General features: G+C 42.7%; 1 protein-coding gene across 2 annotated transcripts in view; it reads left to right on the plus strand.

Annotated features, from left to right (window-relative positions):
- LOC139696255 (androgen-dependent TFPI-regulating protein-like) overlaps nt 1–20,848 on the plus strand; it is a 34,127-nt gene extending 13,279 nt beyond the window's left edge. Inside the window, exons 2-5 of one of the 2 annotated variants that reach the window (XM_071594936.1) lie at nt 8,387–8,533; nt 13,332–13,549; nt 18,039–18,190; nt 20,259–20,848. In XM_071594936.1, the coding sequence (XP_071451037.1) occupies nt 8,387–8,533; nt 13,332–13,549; nt 18,039–18,190; nt 20,259–20,320 (579 nt within the window). In that variant the 3' untranslated portion in view covers nt 20,321–20,848. The remainder of the gene's footprint in view (nt 1–8,386; nt 8,534–13,331; nt 13,550–18,038; nt 18,191–20,258) is intronic. The other variant, XM_071594937.1, reaches the window with a different exon arrangement.
- Nucleotides 20,849–21,275: the final 427 nt, after the last annotated feature.

Here is a 21,275-nt window from a genome sequence, read left to right on the forward strand (position 1 = left end):
CAGCGCACACAACAGCAGACGACAAGTTCAGTTCATTGGCAACCATTCTTGATACTCAATCGACGCTCAGAGTCCAACAATTGTCGAACACGTGTCATTTTGATATCGGTTTAGCTGGTTTGACGGCCGCCCAGACAGCGTTGCTCGTCGTGAACCTCTTCCCGGCCCTCCTTAAAAGGCCTTTAACCACCTCGAAACTGATGAGTAGGACGGAGCAGAGTACCCGTAAGCCTCAAGAATTATTTTGTTAGTCTCCTCAAGAGATTTATTGAGTTTAGCACAGAACTTAGGGATAGCATTACGTTGCTCGATCGTCGATTCCATTTCTTTCGTGACACGGTCGGCGGGCGGAGGTTTACAATAACTGACGTCCTGACGCTCCCAAATAAGTTGTAGAGCACTGTGGCAGGGTCCTTGGGGTCCCCCCCCACCTACTCCAAGTGGTTTGATCCCACTCCGACCAATAGGAGAGTAGCGGGAAAGTACTTTCGGAACGAACCCTGTAATCCAGAGTAAGTGTTCTGATACATGCCACGGAATGTTGGCTACCTGCTGATATAAACGGCTGCAGCATTTTCCCAGTAAATTTCAACTTTCGAATGCGGTAGACGTGTCGACCCGAGGGGGAATTTTACGGCGCAATGTAAAGTATTTTCCACAGCAGGCCATGCGTATCTGATAATATAAATGATAATACCAGAACTGCTGAGGCAAGCACTCCTGCCCATCGACAACACTGGAAAGTTACTGAATGATAAATCTAGCCATAGTGCCACTTGCCACCCAAAACTTCTAGGGAAGAATAGGTTTACTTGTAAGCATGCATCTTAAAATGATCTCGTCATCTGAAAAATCCCTTCCCTCGTGACAGAGTGGGAACGAAATAATTTCTAATATGGCGCACGTTATAACACTTCTTCCTTGTACCCCCCTGCCACCCATCGTTTTGGTCTATTCTGGGCTATTTGTGTAGATTTATAAATTCTAAATCAAGTGGCAATTTTACATTTTCTAATGCATGACCAGAGAAAAATTGGAAATTGGATCGGGATAATGCAGTCGCTATCGTACTGGCTTCCCACCCAGAGAGCTTGGTTTCGAATCCCGAAGGTGGCAGACATTTTTCAGAGGTATCCCGACCCCTGCTTGAGGTGCTTTGTGAAGAGCAATTTGAGAGAGTGCGCCGTCCATCGGATGGGACGTTAAACTGTTTAAACCCTCGGCGCATTTCGTTAAGAGGAGGCTGCTGCCGCCGCCCGGTTTCCCTCCACCCTTCATCCTTTCTCATTCATCCCTAATGGCGCAAATGACCTCAGCTGTCGGTCGCCTCCTTCCCCTAAAAACTACTATCACCCGAGCAAATGGAATTCACGCAACAGGGGGCGTCGAAGGGAATTCGTTGTGTTCGTCAATGAAGGACGATTATTTATGTTTTGAGCCACAAAGTTTGATCCAAGGGAAAATTGTTTTTTCTCCGTTGGCTGGGCAATAATAAACACGTGCCACCCCCTCCCCCCGCCATTCGCCACCTCCCTTCCTCCCTCGCACGTGTTTTTCGTCGAATCATTTAGGGAGGAAGAAGGCCCAACAGAAAGAAGCCGTAGGAGGTGAGCACTTGGAGCTAAGGCCCCGCGTTTAGCGATCGCGTCCCCGAAAAAAACGTGGCTCCGAGGGCTTCAGGTGCACGTGAGTGTAAGTATCTTCCAAGGCCTTTCAAAAACAATTAGTGCTTGTCATCCACGCCAGATTTGCCAATTCTGCTTTGGACAGTCATTTCCTTTTCTAAATCGGTTTCGCAATAGATACTCACGCTTGTAGATAAGCGATGTAATCACATTGAATACCCGTATTAAAGTTAGTGCGGCAGTGCCATCATCAAGGAAATCTAATGAAATGTGTGTTTCATGGGCTTGAAGGGCGGAAATGAGGTGGAAAAAAAGAGTTGGGCGTGGAGAGGGCTCTTCCCTTGCCGCTGATTGCGTATTATGGAGATGGGGGGGGGGGTGTTTGGTAATATGTTGGTCCAACTCACGAGGGGAAGCGGTGGTCAGGGCCAGGGGAGAGCACTCTTTTGAAAAATTCTTTTGGAATAATATTATGAGATTACAATGAAAGTTTTACTCTTGGTAAATCATAGAACAAAAATGTACAGTAATACTTACGTATCTTTCAAAAATTGCATCTTCTTTCTTGTTTTTGCGTAAATCATTTCAATCTGTGAAGAGTTCCCTTTATTTCCCTGTAAATATTAATTCTGGACAGACGGCCTCGCCCACCACACTTGAAGAGGTATTTTTTGTTTTGCATGCAAGAGATAGAGAGGCCGAGGGCCCTTTGACCCCTTTTCGCCAAAATCTCTTTTCTCTCTTTTAGGGCAAAATGGTGTCATTGGCTCTTCTCGTGGCATATTCCGCCTCCAGTGGTTTTCCAGTGAATATTCTACTTCGATCCACGCAGTTGATATATCGATTTTCGCATCATTAGACGCATTATTGGACGATTCACGATCGACCGACTCGCTCGGAACTCATCGTAAGTTTAGTCGTCGAATGGTGAATTCGATTGTGATCGAGCATGCGTTCGCTACTCCAGGTGATGATGCTGGGAGTGCTTGTCGTCATGACGCCGCCATTTCCGTTCCCCCACCATGCCGCGGTGCCATGAACACATTCGCATCCACAAGCGTGTTGGTACGCGCGCTGGATCCGGCCTCAATCACCAAAAGCGGACTGGTACGCATAATGCTTAGCGTCACGTGTCAATTGATCCTGCTCCATTCTTACAGTTTATTTTTCTACTTTTTGGCCAGTTATCTGTATAAAACGGCCGTGACTAATCAACGCAACGAGATACTCGTATGAACAAAGTGGTTGAAGGCGGTTATTTGGGAACTTTCCGCTGACACAGCGCCTCCAAGCGGATTAAGAAGTAACTTACTGGAGGAGCGTTATTCTAAACGTACGGAAACCTTTTGGAAACAGACCTCGTATTATCTAGTCGCAATCTTCCCCAATGAAGACGTTTTGTTATTACTGTTGATCTGTTTATGTGGCCTTTGGTATCAGTCTCCGGCGCTAGGTATTGGTGGCATTCATCCTTTTCATCCATTTTACGTTTGCAATCACTCAAGTCCCCAAATATTGGTAGGTTGGAGAGTCGGTCAACTAGTGAGAATTTACTTAATAAACATTGCACGTGTCATTCACAAAAGAATTGCGAGGAGAATCACGGCTTATGTAATGAAATATTAGACTTAGCACATGAGAATGAGAAGGTAAATTTAACTCCTAGAGCAATTAGCATCACGATGGGAAAATGCAATGAATTCGAAAAATATACCTATCGCTGTAGTGGCAATAAACCGCCGAAGTTGAAAAACAAAATGGCCGGTTTTGACCGTATGATTAGAAATACTGAAGCCAATGTATCGCGATTATAGCAACTGAGAACTGGTTATCTTAAGGCGTTGCATACGAGGAAATCTTTCCTAGGGGCTTTAGAATTTACAGAAGATACGGAAAAAATAGGAATGAGGGGGGATGTTCATAGCTGTTGAAGATATTCACAAAAGAAGAAATGAGTCTTTCCCGAATAGTAGCATTGAAAGTGTTTGATGGTCCATAAAAAGCCTTCGGTCAAAAATAATTTACATTTGTCCCTACTACAGCAACCCCGATTCCGGAGAAACGTCATTTTTGGAACTAGAAAGAGTGGTGGATAGTTTGAATTCCTATTTACACATTAGAAAAATTATAATCGAAAGGAATTTCAATCTTATATTAATAGGCTGGATGAACTATAGCTTCATAGTAGTAGGTATGGACAAGGAGTCATGCGAGTAATTGCTTCGTATTTTCACATCACATTCGTTAAACCAATTAGTACCGACACCCAACAGAGATAACAATACACTTGATCTAATAGATGGACATTTATCCGAAGACGTCATAAACACAGCAACGCTTGGAGACCTTATCGGCCACAAAATACTGTCATTTAAATTAACTTGAAGACTAAAAAAAATCAGAAACCAAAAAGAAAAATTTACTTCCTTGACCGGGCCGATTACGAAAGATTAAGACGTGGCTTACAGCAGTCTAATGATACATTTTAGGGAAGTAGAAGAGTTAGAGACAGTAAAAGTTTGTGGGGTGCTTTTCTCGACATCGTCCGAATTACGATAGAAAAACGCATAAATAGTAAATTTAAAAGTGGCAGAGGGAACTTAGATGGTACAACGTAGAAGTGCGTAAAGCATTAAAACACCGAAGGGCATGGTATTCCGAAAGAAGCAGATCACACAAGGACTTATCTAACAATAAACAACATGAAATGATGCATAACTATAAAAGAGCCAAATATTTAGCAAGAATAACATGTCACCGTGCTTTAATCGAATTTAAAAATAAAAGATTGGGTGAATAATTGAATATTACGCCAAAAGCATTTAGGCCATACATGTGCGGGAGATTCAGGGAAACATGTTGACAGTGCCATCTCTAAATAACAACGCGAAAAAACTTAACACCAGAAAGAAACTTTTTTAGAAAAAGTTAAAATATTGAGCCACCGTTTTCATAGCGTTTTTAATAATCGTTCACGGGAACAATGCGGGTCACTACCCGATCCATCCCACGAACCCGTGCCTGAAATTTCAATATCTTCTCTTGGAATCTAACGGCAACTTAAAGACATCAGTCCAAACAAATTGCCAGAACCTGATCAAATTCCTACTCGTATATACATATAGAACGATATCGTCAGAAATAGCTGCTATGTTAAAATAATATTTGATAAGTCCCTAAACGATCGCGCAATAACCAAAGCCTGGAAAATAGCCAATAGCACACTTATATTTAAAAAAGGCGACAGAAAGGATCCTAATAATTACCGACCAATCTCTCTAACATCCATCTCAGACCTGATGTGTTGTGCACCTAATGATAAGTTCAATCAGGAAATATATCGATTCTCAAAATTTACTGACAAAAAACAACACGGTTTCCGAAAGGGTAGATCTTGATATACCCAACTGGTGCTTTTCGTTTGTGATATTTTGGTCTCGGGAGAAAATAAATTTCAGGTCAATTAAATATTTGTAGTTTTTAAAAAGGAATTCAACAAAACCCCTCATAAGAAGTTGCTCCAAAAGTTGGGAAGCTATGAGATTTCTAAATGTTTAATAGATTGGATTACTGAACTAACTGAGTTATAACTTTTTAACATGCCGCGAGCAATAAGTCGTAATAGGTGGGGTGGAATATCGGACACAGTAAGCGTAGCATGGGGCGTCCCACAAGGAAGTGTTATCGGACCGCTATTGTTCCTTTTATGCATTAATGATATCGGGTCTCAGGTTTCCAGTAAACTTTGTCTATTTGCTGACGATGCCGTGATGTATAGGGAAATGTCCAGTCATGAAGATGGAATAGCATTAGCTAACGACCTAAATGGAATTCAAAAGTAGTGCGAGACATTGGAGCAAGGATTTAACTTGAATAAATGTGTTTTGATATTTTTTTGAGGAAAAGTACTTCACCAGAAAACACCCAATACAGGTAATCAACGTTACACACGTGGAATTCTGGTCTAACGATATCTACAGATATGTTCAGCGTAAAATATATTCGTGACCTTTGCGGAAAAGCTAATAAAAAGTTAGGATTCATTGAAAGAGTTCTTGGGAATAGAAATGAAAGGGTCAAGGAGCTTTATGTAATTTCACATTAGTTAGGTCTCACCTTGAGTATGCTGCAAGTGTATGGCATCCTCATGAGGCAGGCTTAATTTTTTTCGGCAGCTTTTGACCGAGTGCCTCACGATAAATTATTGTTAAAGTTGGATTCGTTACCATTGGACTTGAGGGTTAAACAAAGGATACAAAATTTTCTTTAAGGTAGAACTCAAAAAGTAATATTAGGGGATACATTTTCAAATGAGGCGGGCGTTTTACCAGGAGTTCCATTGTATGTAAAAATATTTGGTCTCTTATCTGTTTTTATTGTGCGTGTATGTATGTAATTTTCGTTGCAAGAGTAATCATTGACCAAACTTGACCGTTGCCACCAGGAAAATCGCCTAATTGCAACGTAATTCTAAAATAAAATAGAATAAAATTTTGGAACCAGATCAAGTGCAACGAAGAGCAGCTAGGTTTGTGAAAAGCAGTAACAGACAAGATAGGTGTGTCATGACAATATCGGAAGAATTAGGATGGGCGCCACTAGTTGCCCCTTGGCTAAAATATATGTTAAATTTAATGCGTAAATTTGAGGCATGTTACTTATAAGAGGATGTTATGGACATCATTCATGCCCCGACTTACTATGGTAGATCACATCACGTAAGTAAAATCAGGGAGATTTTCGTCGAACAGATACCAATTTTTCCTTGGACCAATATCCTCGAACCGAGATCATAATAAACATGACAGCAATCGAGTAGGAGATAATTAGTATTGGTGGTGTATATATTTATTGACATCTTGCATGCTTCTTCCTACATGTTATCCTTTTTACTCAATAGACTCATCTTTTTAATAGTTAAACAACATAATTTGGAGAACTAATGAGTACATTGAAGAAAATAGGAATAGATTGGAGGGAAAGGAGGCTAATCCGCAACCTGTACATGTCTCAGACTGCTCAGGTGCGAGTGGGGAACGGGGAGTCCGGATGGGCAGTGTTAGGAAGAGGTGTAAGGCAGGGTTGCCCGATATCACCGTTGCTGTTCAACCTGTATGCAGAGGAAATGGTTAAAGAGGCATGGGAAGAACTGGAAATAGGAATGAAAGTGGGCGGAGAATTCGTAAAATAATTTAGGTTTGCGGATGACCAAGCTTTAGTTTGCCAGTCAGCCAAGGGGTTGCAAGCATTGCTTAGTGCATTGCAAATTCAGTGCAACCGGTATGGGATGAAAATCAATATTAATAAAACAAAGGTTATGCGATTTTCTAGAAAGAAAAAGGCTTAGCTTAACATTAAAATAGGAGGGCAAAAACTAGAGCAGGTAGAACAGTTTACGTATCTCGGTAGTGTTTTGGACCAACACGCTCAAAGTAGTAGGGACGTAAGGCGATGAATTGCGTTAGGCAAAGAGGCTTTCACAAGGAGGAGGGAGTTGATGATAGGGACGTTGAGTAAGGATGTTAAGAAAAGACTCGTAAAAACTTTGATATGGAGCGTAGCTGTGTACGGCGAGGAAAAGTGGGCATTGAAACAGGAAGATGGACGTAGACTGGAGGCTTTTGAAATGTGGGTGTGGAGAAGAATGGAGAAGGTGAAATGGACAGAGAAGAAAACAAATGAGGAAATACTTGGTATGGTGGGCGAAGAGAGGGGTTTTTTTGGGAGCAATCCTATGGAGGCAGGAAAAGTGGATGAAGGGGGTATTGGCCGGCAGTGGGATGTTGAAAACTGTGATAGAGGGGAGAATGTTGGGCAAACGAGAAAAGGGAAGGAACTGGATAGGGATGTTGGACGGGATGAAGGGAGGAAGAAAGTACTCAGAGATGAAGAGGGACCGGATGTAAAGTAGGACGCTGTGTTTTGCTAGCAGTCAAAAAAATATTTATTTAAGAGCTGTGTCCATCCAAAAACCTACCTTCATCGGTAGATTACCTAATAATAATAATACTGATATTAAATATTGTTGTATATAAGTACTTTCTTTCGTATAATTTAGGATTTTGGAGGGCATGAACTAAAATATTTGCGTAGAGGTGACATAATTTTGTTTTACATGCAGTGTTATTCTAGTTCATGGGTGGTGACCTAACAACCCCTGCCACACGTCCATGCGAAGGCTTGCGGGGTGTTGCGTGAATGTAGATGTAGAACGCCAGACATCAATCTATAACCTTTTTTTCATCGATCGCAGAACTGTTTTTTCAAGTATGACGCAAGTGTTTTGAGAATTAAAAATTAAGAAAATTAAAATCTACAGGAATGAACCGCCACTGCACTCAGGATATTACGTAAGTTCCCAAGGGAAAGACCGTGATAAGATTGAGAATCTAAGCGAACCGTAGTGAATTTAATAAAATTCTGTATGTACCTGAGTAAATCGTATCAATTGCATTTTATAATTATATTGAAGTAAACTATGATTTTCGAAAGAAAATCAATCGCATTTGTGGGCCATTACTCGCTGAAACGAACCTTCCCACGATAACGCGATGCTGTGCTGAGCTGAGAAATGGGCGCCTCGACGCACTGGTCACTTGGTATTTGAAGTCCTATTCAGGCCAGAACTGGGCCCCAAAATTCATCCGGCTAACTTGAAGAGCCATGGATCAAACGCATTAATACGAGAGCCCTTTGCGCTGACCATCCACGCAAAGCAATGCGCTCTCCACTAATGGAGACCTTTTTATACTTCAACTCAGGTGTTCCAGCACATCTATTTCATCATGTGCATCGTCGATGACTTCCTGCTGAGGAACACCATTCGAAAGGATCTGTTCTACGTGAAGGAAAGATTGACGCTCGTGAGGGATATCTTATTCCAGTCGCTGGTACTCCCCCTGGCCATGGTAAGCCGTTCTAAGTGTCCTCGAGGAGCAAGAGAACGGGAGACATTCAATTACTCGGAATGTATTGTCTACTTTTAATCTCTATTTTTTCGTCTTAATGAAAGTTATTTCGTATTGCTATGCATCCATTATTAACTAATTTAAGTTTATATAATTAATAATGTATTAACCGTCCACCTGTCATTAGATTCGAGGTTTTCTTTATGGACACCCCAAGGCATTTATTATTGGTTGCGCTTTTTAAGGGTGGCCCCCGATGCCTCCGCGTATGTGCGATCGGTCCCACTTATTTTGCCAATGATAAAGTACCTTTAGGATGGGCGCCACTAGTTGACAGTAGGCTAAAATATAGGTAAAATTTAATGCGTAAATTTGAGGCAGGTTACTAATCTGAGGATATTAAGAACATAATTCATTCCCCGACTTACTATGGTAGATCAGGTCACGTAGGTAAAATCAGGAAAAACTCGAAGGTCACCATGCTAGGTGATTGAGGGTAGAGTTTACCCAGAACTAAGCCCAACTGAGGACTAAGAGTATGTATCACCTGTCTCCTTATGATTTCTCCCAAAACTCCCCTCTCCTCCCCCACCATACCCAGCACTTCCTCGTTTGTTTTCCTTCCCGCCCATTTCACCTTCTCTACACCCACATTTCATAAACCTCCTATCTACGCCTATCATCCTGCTTCAAACACCAGATTTCCGAGCCGTACAAAACAAAACCAGAAATTTTATTTAACTATAGTGCCACTACAATTTAAGGACTTATTTTTTGATGTCACGCACTTAGTGTACAATCACTCCTGCCACGCACCCTAGGCAGGCAAGATAAAAGCTCAGGGTGTCCAGCGGCGTCCGCCCGAACTGAACCGAGGCCCTCCGGTCGGTAAGTTCATCGAACTCTCCACGAGAATACTGTCCCCTGGAATTGAGACATTATTAAAGTAATTATCGCATGTTAGTTTAAGCAGAAGTGATAATTTTATTCGGTACATTTCTCTCCAATGCATGGGATTATAGCCAGCAACATTAAACATTTGAACTCAATGGGTTGATGAATTAAATAAGATATTAGAAAATAAAAACAGAATCGGACATATTGGCAGAATGCCGATAGTCCGCATAATCAAAAAGGGAAAGAAAAAAATGCATCCAAGAAAATCTTTACACCAATGGTATGTTAAGGTTTTTTGGAAATTCTTGGGACCAAGAGTGAAAAAGGCCAGTTACGAAGAATAGTTGGCAGAAATATAAATTATCAAGTTATAGTAATCTTGTGTTTCGCGGAAATTGGTACTGCTTAGTCCCTTCATTATCAATTACCTATGCTTACTGGTAGAATTTCATAAATAAAAATAAAAACTTAAATTTTTCAAAGGCTAGTTTTTGTATGACGTTAAACCCAAGAACCGTACAAATATGCCAGAAATGTTAAAAAAAGATTTTCATGCTGAGGAAAATATTTATCCAATCAGGAAGCACATCCCATAGGGTTGGCCTGAACGAGAAAAATGTGAAAACACTCTCCCTTATCTATTTATTTTCTAGCTTAAATAAAAGATTCCGGAATTAGGTGAGAGTGAAATAGTATACATATAAACGAGAAAGAATTTTCCCCTGTGGAAGAATATGGAGTAGATTGACAGGATCCTTCTGAAACGAAGAAATTTCTGAGAATAAAATTGTGAAATTTATATTTGAGTAATTTCTCTAGATTCCGTTGTTGCGGACGATAAGATATCCATTGCACTCTAGCTCAGACATTAATGGCTGAAGTATCAAAGAATCCTTCTTTAGCCGGGCTGTGAACAAATACCATAGTTAATACCTCTACTGTTGTCCCTTGCTACGCCTATAATTCGACTTCAAATTTAAACGTATGGAGTGAAGAAGAAAGAACGTAACGAATCGTTTACCTTGCCTCAACATCGTAGTTGGTCAACCAATGAAGGTAGGCAATGGAAGGTTTGTAACAGTTTTTACATAACACTTATAAAATCACCATTTATTATTCCCCAACGCTTGAAGTAAATTGTGTGTTTGCCAGTGGCACACGTGCCAATGGGGAGACCTCTGGGGGTGTGGAATGAAAGATTTCAAAGTACGAATAATAGCCAGACAAGGGATTCGACAGTTTAATTGCAGCTCCGAATCATAGCGGATGAAATGAAACCTGAAATATGAGTGAAGTTCTGCCATCTGTGGGCAACAAATAAATTTATTTTTAAACTTTTTTAAATCTCATAAACTTCAAGATAAATATATCATTTTTGGACGTACCCTATGTTAATTTCAGAATTCTACCCTAATCATGTTCAAGATTAGAAGCCAGAATCTGTCCCCGGGCAAGCCTCTGGGCACTTCAGCTTCAGCCAATCTGTGTGATTTTTCGGCCATGAAAAACTTCCAGAGAAACACCAGCGGCACAGGGAAACTAACTAACTTCCCCCCCCCCCCAGTACCCTAATGTGTGATTTTTTGTGCCGTTTACCATAGTACAAGCTAAGCTCTACCCTCACCTATCAAACCAACCTTCGGTCGGTTGATAACTGTATTCGTGGTCCCATATATGTATATATATATATATATATATATATATATATATATATATATACATATATATACATATATATACACACAGATGTAGATTTTTAGAATATAGAGACACCAAGAAAGGACACTCACAATTTGTTATTTGACTTTTCGACAGCTCGGCTGTCGTCTTCAGAATGGCGTTCTCGGGGGAGAGCGGAGAGGACATGTGCGGGGGAGAGGTAGGGGAAGGAGAGGTAAGGGACCAATAGAAAATGAACAAGGGGGTGGGGGGGATATGTAGGCAGCCATATGATGCATTCAGTGGGCTTGGTTCAGTCCGGGCGGTTTAAATGACTGGGCCACCCAGATATGCGCCATCTCGCGGGTTCTCACCGCTATTGTACTAGCAGGTTTGGGAAGGATTTCAATCACCGACACGGAGAAGTAGTCGTCAAAAGATTAATTGAGGGAAGCAGTGTGAGTAGAGATGGGATAATTAAGAAAGGTGGGAGATTTGGTGGAATATCGGTGGTTATTCATGCGGAGAGAGAGTGCGGTCGTGCATTCGCTCACGTAGAAGGTAGGGCAGAAGTTACAGGAGAGGCGATATATAATATTTTTTGAGGTACAGGTGGCGAGCGGTTGGGAGTTGGTACTGAGGGAGGGGGAGGGTCTTAGAAGGTGACAGCATTTGCAGCGTGGGCGGTTGCATGGTGCAGATAGGGGCGGGGGAGAGACGGGGGTGCTCGCAGTTTGATTTGTGGACTTGAAGATGTCTCGCAAGTTCGACGGGCGTTTAAACGAAACAGAGTTACGAATTAGATGTTTAATTTTGTGTGTTCCGGGGAAGAAAGTGGTGATAAGATTAGGGCATTTTGGGCGGTTTGGTTTGGGGAGGGGAGTGTATTGGGTTGACGGTTTGAGGATTTTACTATTTAGTAGTTTTTCAGGGTACCCACGTGACCTCTTCCCAATTATCAATAACACTCAGTCCACATCACTTTTATTCCCACACTGTCCCTCTGTTTCGTTTAAATGCCCGTCGAACTTGCGAGACATCTTCAAGTCCACAAATCCAACTTCAAGCACCCCCGTCTCTCCCCCGCCCCTATCCGCACCATGCAACCGCCCACGCTGCAAATGCTGTCATCTTTTAAGACCCTACCCCTCACTCAGTTCCAATTCCCAACCACTCGCCACCTGTACCTCAAAAAATATTATATATCGCCTCTCCTGTAACTTCTGCCCTGCCTTCTACGTGAGCGAATGCACGACCGCACTCTCTCTCCGCATGAGTAACCACCGATATTCCACCAAATCTCCCACCTTTCTTAATTATCCCATCCCTACTCACACTGCTTCCCACAATCTATCTTTTGACGACTGCTTCTCCGTGTCGGTGATTGAAATCCTTCCCAAACCTGCTAGTACAATAGCGGTGAGAACCCGCGAGATGGCGCATATCTGGGTGGCCCAGTCATTTAAACCGCCCGGGCTGAATCAAGCCCACTGAATGCATCATATGGCTGCCTACATATCCCCTCCCACCCCCTTGTTTATTTCCTATTGGTCCCTTACCTCTCCTTCCCCCACCTCTCCCCCGCAAATGTCCTCTCCGCTCTCCCCCGAGAACGCCATTCTGAAGACGACAGCCGAGCTGTCGAAACGTCAAATAACAAATTGTGAGTGTCCTTTCTTTGTATCTCTATATTCTAAAAATCTACATCTGTGTATTTATATATTTGTGCGTCGCCGAAGAGCGTTCCATTTCGAAGATATGATGCCAGGAAAACTGTCATAATTTTAAATTTCATGGAGTGAATTTTAATTGTTACCCTCATTTATTCCACTTCACCGACATTCCCTGAAAATACTATTTCTACTGAACTAACCAATTATATCTATGGGCGAAAGTAATCTCAGATTTCGGCAATTGGCATTTACCGTAATTTATCCTGGCTTGATTGGGAATATGATGCATGTTGGAAGTGAAAGTCACAACAATGTATCCATTGGGAGGGTACAGAAAATATGAATAATGAATACCGATCAAAAATTTGCCAAATTTAGTGGTTATTATCTCAAATATTGGACGGTTTGTGTCCAGGAAGAGTTTTGATGAATACCTGAATGCGCACTCCATGGTGTCGAACGAGACACATTTTAATTGGGTGTTCTTTATAAATATTTTTGTCTCGAATTGAACTCCAACTTATTTTGTCGTGATTATTGTATTAATTTTCTCTCTTACCCTTTCGCAGTTTGTCTTTGCGATTTTCTGGATGATATTTGCTTGCGACAGGGAGCTAGTGTATCCTGCCGCCCTAGACTCCGTGATCCCCTTCTGGTTTAACCACCTCCTCCACACCGTCATCGTATTCTTGCCTTGGGCGGAGATGCTGATTTGTCGGCGGGCTTTCGACCAGCGCAAACTCCGCTTTCTCTGCGGCTTGGCCGTAGTGGCCATCTACAATTGCATGTGAGTCTCACGCCTAAGTATATATATATATATATGTATGTACTGCTCGCCTATGACGACCACTCCCCCACCCACCCTGACTCTCCAGGGCCTCGGGGACAGCAACGCCCCCTGCGCGATCCGTCAAGTTAAATGTTGCTTCTAAGACATCACAGAAAAATCTTCACCACGACATGTGCCAGTCAAAGTTTCGCCGATTGTAACCCGTTTAATAGTTTTTCTATCTGAAAACTTAGATCCTTTAATATCGCAGTAGTAGTATTTAGGGGAAGGAGGCGACCAACAGCTAGGGTCATTTGCACCATTAGGGATGGACAGGAAAGGATGGAGAGAAACCCGGCGTCGGCATTAGCCTACACACTCTAAACGGAAGGTGCCAAGGGGTCAAGCAGCTTGACGTCCCATCCGACGGACTCCTTTAATATCTTCTTTGAAATTCGTCGCTGGAAGTTTTCGGGCTCGCGTTGTTTCCAAAATGGGGCAGTATTATTTTTCATTTTCCCTTGCATCCGAGTCCTAGGGGACATGTTAAGAGCTTCGTGTGGTTGTGATGAGCAGAGTTTCACTGTCCCTTTGTAAGCAATCGCTGTTACGCCGCTTATAGCCCTTACGAATGGATCCAGGGAATCGCCAGTATTTCGTAAGTTTTGCCTATAAATATCCTTTAATATGTATTTCCGTGAAGTCCCACCACAGCACTGATCAACCCAAAGGTTAGTTTCACAGACGAGGATACACCTTGCTTAGTTCTTAGCCAAAAGGCGGGCAATGTTCACATATCAGGCTGGAAGGGGGACTAGTTCCTTTTCCTGCGACTACCAAGGTTTCCGAGGAAGATCTGCTACCTGAAAAATTATAGCTTGAGTCAAGCTAAGAATACCCTAAAATTAACCAATGAATCGAACCGGGCTTCCGCGGAGTTAAGAACTTCTAGAAAAATAAAGAATCATTCTTCAATTTTAATATTAGGCACCAATTACTTAAATCAGTGACAGTTATTGCACATAGTTTGAGTGGGGAGAATGGTAAATTTTTAGACGAACTGAAGAGATAAACGAGGCATATTCGAAAAATCAGGGCTGCTTATGATACTAAAATACTGCGGGGGCGTTGTTCGCATTTAGCGACATCTGTTTACTGTTTATAAAGCCACTAGAGTTATTGTTTTGATTCATTGATTGCTTGCCTGTCGGCAAATTCCGGCAACAATGTCCGCGGATATTGTTGCTCCCACCAGTTGGGAAGTATGTGCTGTTATTGAATTTTTGTGAGCAAAAGGTCAATCACCTAACCAAATTCATCGGGAAGTCGGCCTGGTTCATGGACCTACAGTAATGAGTGCAGGAGTGCTTTGACAATGGTGTCAAGAGACTTCAAAAACTGGAGAACAAATATGCATGACAAATTGAAATGAGGGAAGAAAGTTGTAATTCCACACACACTTCATAGAAAATATGACCTAGGCTTCGCCGTTGAACATCATCATCGACCTGATGATGACGTCCAACGCCGAAACCTAGGTCGTGCTTTGTATGAAGTATGTTTGGAATAAAAATAAACTTCTTTCTTTCAACATTTTGTGTAAACTCCATAAAAGTTACCCCAGAGACAGCAAGGAAATGCATGACGAAGACTCAGTGTCCTGAGCGGCGAAATCATTCAACTAGTGGTCCAAGGACTGGGATCTGATCGTCGATTGTCGACTAGTGCTCTAGCTGATAAATTTTCTCTTGTGGGATGCAATACTATTAAAATTATTTGTATGGAAAAACTCGGATATCACGAATTGTGTGCAAGGTTGTGTTTACTGGAAATGTTTACCGAGCAACACAAAGAGACGAGAATGTTGAATGGACGGGCATTTTTGGACTGCTACCGACAGTTTTTGTTCACTCGCCGTACATTATCGGCCAAGCAATATCCCTCCTTACCTTGTGCCTGAATCGGCGGCTTGGTGGACAAGAGTTTGAAGGCAAGGAACTCGGGACCTTCACGAATTTCATGGACTACACATATCAGAAGAAAATGCGGAACCAACTTAAAAGGGCTCAGCTTCATGAAACGGCTGGTGTGAAAAGGTAATGAAAAAGTTAAGGGGAGGTGTTGTTTCACTTAAGTTGAGCTTCATTTGGAATGCGCCGCAAATATTTGGGATCCTTGGGAGAAAAAGTCGACTGAAGAATCAGACCAAGTCCAGAGAAAATCCGCTGGATATGTCAAAAATTGTTATAATGAGAAAACGGCTGTGACAGGTCTCTGAGGGGATTAAGGCTGGGAGCCGCTTTAAATGCGAAGAGAAGAAGCGAGACTTAGACTTTTAGCAAGATTAGGAACGAGCAACTTCAACTTTTACACAAAGGCAATTATAATTGTGATGAGTAACATAACAATGACCTTCTTCTGTGCTACATGTGGTTGCATTCTGTTTTACGGGTGGTGTCCTAACAAACACTGCCACACGCCCTTGCGACTACTTACGGGGTGTAGTGTAGGTGTAGAGGTTATATATATGACCCCCACCCTATTTGAGTAGGTAGAACCACAAAGATTAGATAAATGTGATGGACTGCAGTACAGATAGACAAGAATATTCCTTCTTTCCCAGGACAATCTGGAATCATAGTAGTAAGTAAGTATTGCTACAAATGGGATCAAGATTTGATGCTGTATAGGTATCGACTACATTCTAGGTGCATGTCCTTATGTACATTATTCTGTTGAGTAAGTAATGGCATGATTATAATTTAAAATAAATTTTACGTGAATAAATATGTCTGTATGAGCGCTAATGTTTTTTTTGGGTTTACATACACTACCATTCAATTTCATGGACAATGTCCCCTGCCACACGCCTTTTCGCGGCTAGCGGGGAATTCCGTAGACTTGACAGACGACCCTTGTCGATTGGTCAAATTCTCAGGCGGCGTAATTACATGATCAGGGATTAATGAAGCGGGTACAGCGACACAAAAAGTGTTTAGCAGTCAACGTCGATGGCGTGAAAAAGTGAAGTAAGTTTATAGAGAATTAAAGCCGAAAATGAAAACTTTTTCTAACGAACTATTGTTTATGGCCAATAGGTTCTTAAAAAATAACCCTCATACAAAAAATATCAGAAAGTTTGTGTCCCGTAACATTTGCTATGGAATGACCCCTTATTCATTTATAGCCCGTCAATATCTTTAGGTAATCCTTGTTTTGCCGAAGGATATTTAATTATTTTTTACGCATTTCTTTCTTTAGAAAGCTCTCCTTGCAATTTCGAGCCATTCATGTATGCATCTAAATCTTAGGCGTTACCCTCACTCACGACCTCTCTTGGGTGAAACGCTTACGGGGGATATGTGGACATGCTCATAAAAAATTAGGATTGTTTGGAAGAGTATTCGGTAAATATGATGAAAAGGTCAAAGAAAAATGTTGTCTGTCGCTAGTTTGGCCCTGATTTAGAGTATTCTGCAAGTATATGGGATCCTCGCGAAGTTGGATTAATTGCCGAATTGGATCGCGTGCAGCGCAGACGAGCTAGATTGGTTGAACGTTGCTGTGATAAACTTGTGATGGTTAAATCTACGCAAAAATGTGCGTGGTAGGAGTTGCCAGCGGCAGGGCGGGAAGGTTAGGGTTCGGGAGGATGTTTATGAGATGAGGGAATCCTTGAATGACGCCCCATGTTGGGGCACACACGCGCATACCTGTATATGCACGTGTAATTCTTTCAGAGGTTTCCGCGGCGTGGGTTACATGAGCTCTGCATGCTTCTCGGGTTTCAGAACGTTCGTTAACTGGTACTGACAACAGTTTTGACCTTAAGATGACAGTCGGAATGCTGGCGAAGCTTTTGTCAGTCTTAGTCAATAAACACGGTGAAAACCCGGGAAGTAAGCGGAGCTCATACAAGGATATACATTTTAGCATAAAACTGTGTTCCAAACCCTTTTCGATTCACCCACGACAGAAGTTCTCAGGGATATTAAACACGAAGGAATAAATTGAACACCAACTATTTATGATAGATAGCCAAAGTGCTAAGGCAGTATATGCAGAATTTCAGAGCAATAAGAGGAAAATTCTAGCAATGCATCTCACGGTGCCCACCTGTGGCTCATCTGGTAGATTACGTGGCACTGTGCTGTGGACCGCGTGTGGCATCCATCACTTCCGGGGAAGGGGGCGGGGAGGGGAGGGGGGAAGGAAGGATGGGGCTTGAGAGTACAACAAAAGCCGGAGTGTTTTGAAAGACACTGCGTTTGATACATATCAGTCTACGTCGTTCAGGGTGTGGGAAGGGATTCGCCGTCAAAATATGCGAGGCCAATACAAAACGCATGCAGGCGAGCGAAACTATCTATTCCCCAAACGTTGCGGGCGGCAAATGGCATTTTTGATCTCTATACAAGCAATGCTCGAATCAAATGTAAATAAACGGCCATCATGTTTGATTTAATTTATCATTTGTTCTGACCAATTTTTATTACTTCTTTTGCAGATTGATTGGCGCCGCCTATTGGCAAGGCTACTGGACCTACCCATTGATCAATTTAATGACGCCAGTTCAGAGGACCGCCTTCTTTGTCATCCTGTATAGTGTTTACACTATGACGTATATCATTGGATGCAAAGCTAACGAGAAAATTTGCGGTAATACATTAAGCCCTTCGGAAGCGGCTTTGCTTTCCGAGGGAAGCACGTGTAAAATAGATCGCGCCTTCGCCGTGCCCCTGGGGAAGGGCGCGGCCGGCGATGACTCCGACCGTGTACCGTTTTCGCCACACTCCGAGGGCAACTCGCCACGCAAACCGGAAGCAACTCGGAATCATTTGAATTCATTCAGCCCCTATTTTCCATAGTCATGGGAACCAAGCGAGTTTAAGTCAGCTAACTACTCGTATAAAATCGTGCTTCAATCGATTGTAATCGCGTTTAAAATGCTTTCCCAAGAAAATGAAATACATATTTTATAATTAATATCTTTTACTTCATCAGAAAATATTCGAATTCTGCATTGGAGGCGATAGCCGTGGCAATAGAGACCTATGATAAATGTTCATCAGGAGGGAGACAATTTTTTACCCAGCATGATACGCCATTCACTTTCGGGGAAGTTAAAACGGTCTAAATTTAGTTAACTTCCCTCCTTGGTAATTTCCCAATCGCTCACCTACTTTAGCATACATATTCACTCCTTACTCACTCCTCGGCATGTTCAGGCGTTTTGCATGGTGCTTCTGTCCCGGAACCTTCCATCTCTTGAGAGTCTCCTCGGCCGAATGCACTCATGCATTATTGCCTCTCCCCTTTCCCTCACTCATCTTCCCCCGCGTGCCTGCACCTTCCCTGCAAGTCCTAACGCCGCCCAGTCCATAGCCACGCCCGAATAGGAGGCTCTTCCCACTCTTCTCCATCACCCAATCAATCAATGCATGTATTTCGTTCTCTTCAACCTCCCTCATTCTCATCTCCTTTTTACGGCACTTGAACTCGCCTTTCATGACTCCCGAGCCAGAGTATTTAGGAGAAATGTATACGTCCCCACGGATTCCCTTTCTGCATGAAAACCTCCTTTGAAATGTCATTCTGTGTCTCTGGTTACCAATCAGTTAGGATTGGGTGGCGACGGCCCTTCATGCGCCTATCGCCTGGCCCTCCCATCCTCCCGAGTTCCGAGAGCCGACCACATTGCATTACTTCCATTCATTTCTTCCACCCTCTCCGATTTAGGGAGCCCCCCAAGCTCGCCTTGCATCGCTTCCCTGATCGCAGTTCCTGCCTCGTCGGCGGCCGGCCACCCGCGCCTCCCGCCTTCCCTCCAGTGCGCCCTCCGCCCTCCTCCGACACTCAGTGCCTTACTCGATCGCTTCGTTCACTTCCACCCCCAGCACCACATCTGCAAACCCTCCAGACGTTTCCTCCCGTCGGCCCCCCCCCTCCCGCCTCCAGAGCAGCCCTATGCTCTCGTTTCATCGTTGAAAGAAACCCTTGCATATCTGCCCCAGAGGGGAATTAGGCATTTTTCAAACTGCTGCATTAATGTTGACTCGCTATTAATTTTTTAATCCATCGTGTTGTGCGTCCGGAGACGGTCGAAGTTTCAATCCTATGACCATGGCCTGAGGAAACGAGCAGATCAATTCGTCATGACGAGAATATGCCCTTTAGATGCGAATGCTTTTGTGAATTGCCCGCTTTTTTTCGTGTGCAGTTGAAGGTGAAGTAGACGAGTGTTTCAATCCATCGGCGGTTGAAGATCAGACATCGAATCGAGTGGAGAAGTAATCAAGGCGCATCTTTCATTAAATTCTCAACTAAACGCGCTATTTCCTCCGAATCAAGTCCGGATGTGTAGGCATACTATATTATCTTCAACATTTAACTCATACCATTTCAATGAAAATGTAAAATTTATCTATGAGCTATCTTTCACTAGCTATTCATTAGCTTTCATATCAAAAGCTAATGAATGTCTCTCTATGATGTGCAGTCGCAGTGATAGTTTCGTCATGATATGCGGCATGCCACCGTCGCAATTTTCGGGTGCCCCACGGAAATAGACCGTTACATTATGCAGTCAATAAATTCACATTAAATTAAAAATTAGGGGCATATTAATTATTTTAATGTGAATTGGTACGTATTGCAAAGGCTGTGCATTTTTGTTGAGTGTTATAATGCACCTCAGGGTGTTAAAAGAACGGCGTGTCTTTTCCAGGGATGAAAACAGGTTGTAAGATGGGCGCATTTCGAAAAGAAGTCCGTGTGAAACCGCAATGATCACTCGGCGAGGGAATGGATGGAGTTCCTCGACTGCGGACGGCTCTGAAGACGGACGCGAGATTCGGAATCAGTTTCGGCGGCGCGCAGGGACCGGTGCTCGCGGTTTCTTCGGAGGATGAAGAAACTCGACTGAGTAGAGAACTCTCCGATGACGCGCTTCGAGTGTACAACATGTCCGTGCTCGGCTCAGGACGTGCAAGCCTTAAAGCGGCATGCACTATGTTCAATACTAAAAATAGTGCATAATGCCATAGATGTAGAAATAAAATTTTTATTTTAAATTCCTAAAGGGACACCTTATAAAAAATATTATTCTCAAACATTTTGACCGCGTGATTATTGACAAATTTCGAAACTGTTACCCGCTATTTACATGTGAACCAACATGACTTGGTTGGTCACAATATGAATATATGGTAATGGTTAAATGTGTTTTGTATTGCCGAATTTAAAATTAAGTGAGCAAGTATGCCGATGAAAAATGCTTGTCATTATAAAACGCAAAAGTTTCTAGGTACATCATTTCATTTAGTTTATTTATTTAGCATTAGTCCGAAAACAGCACTTCGGCCTTTACATCGGACTTTGAACAATGGTATAACAATTTGGCAATTACATACACCCAAGCCCTAGGTGGATGAATTATCACCTGAGCGGGAATCGAGCCCGCGACCTCTGCGTTGGCAGGCGATGCCGGCCCTGGTGGTCACGTTACCCAGCCGCCACCGGGGCCGGCAAAAAGATACATTCCTGGTCGGGTTTGTTTCAAAGAATGGCCTGATTCTAAGGGTCTCCAGGCAGGCGGGAGCTATAGCTTTTCAAAAGTTACCGTATGTCTTGTATTACATTATATGTTAAAATTGCGACCGATTTTTTAGGTGCAGAAACGTTTCCACCACCGTTGTAACATTATTTGTACTTACTTACGAATGCTTACATTTATTGAATGTCA

The sequence above is a fragment of the Hetaerina americana genome, unplaced genomic scaffold (assembly GCF_022747635.1).
Source record: "Hetaerina americana unplaced genomic scaffold, ioHetAmer1.1.p SCAF_7, whole genome shotgun sequence".
NCBI classification, from domain to species: domain Eukaryota; kingdom Metazoa; phylum Arthropoda; class Insecta; order Odonata; family Calopterygidae; genus Hetaerina; species Hetaerina americana.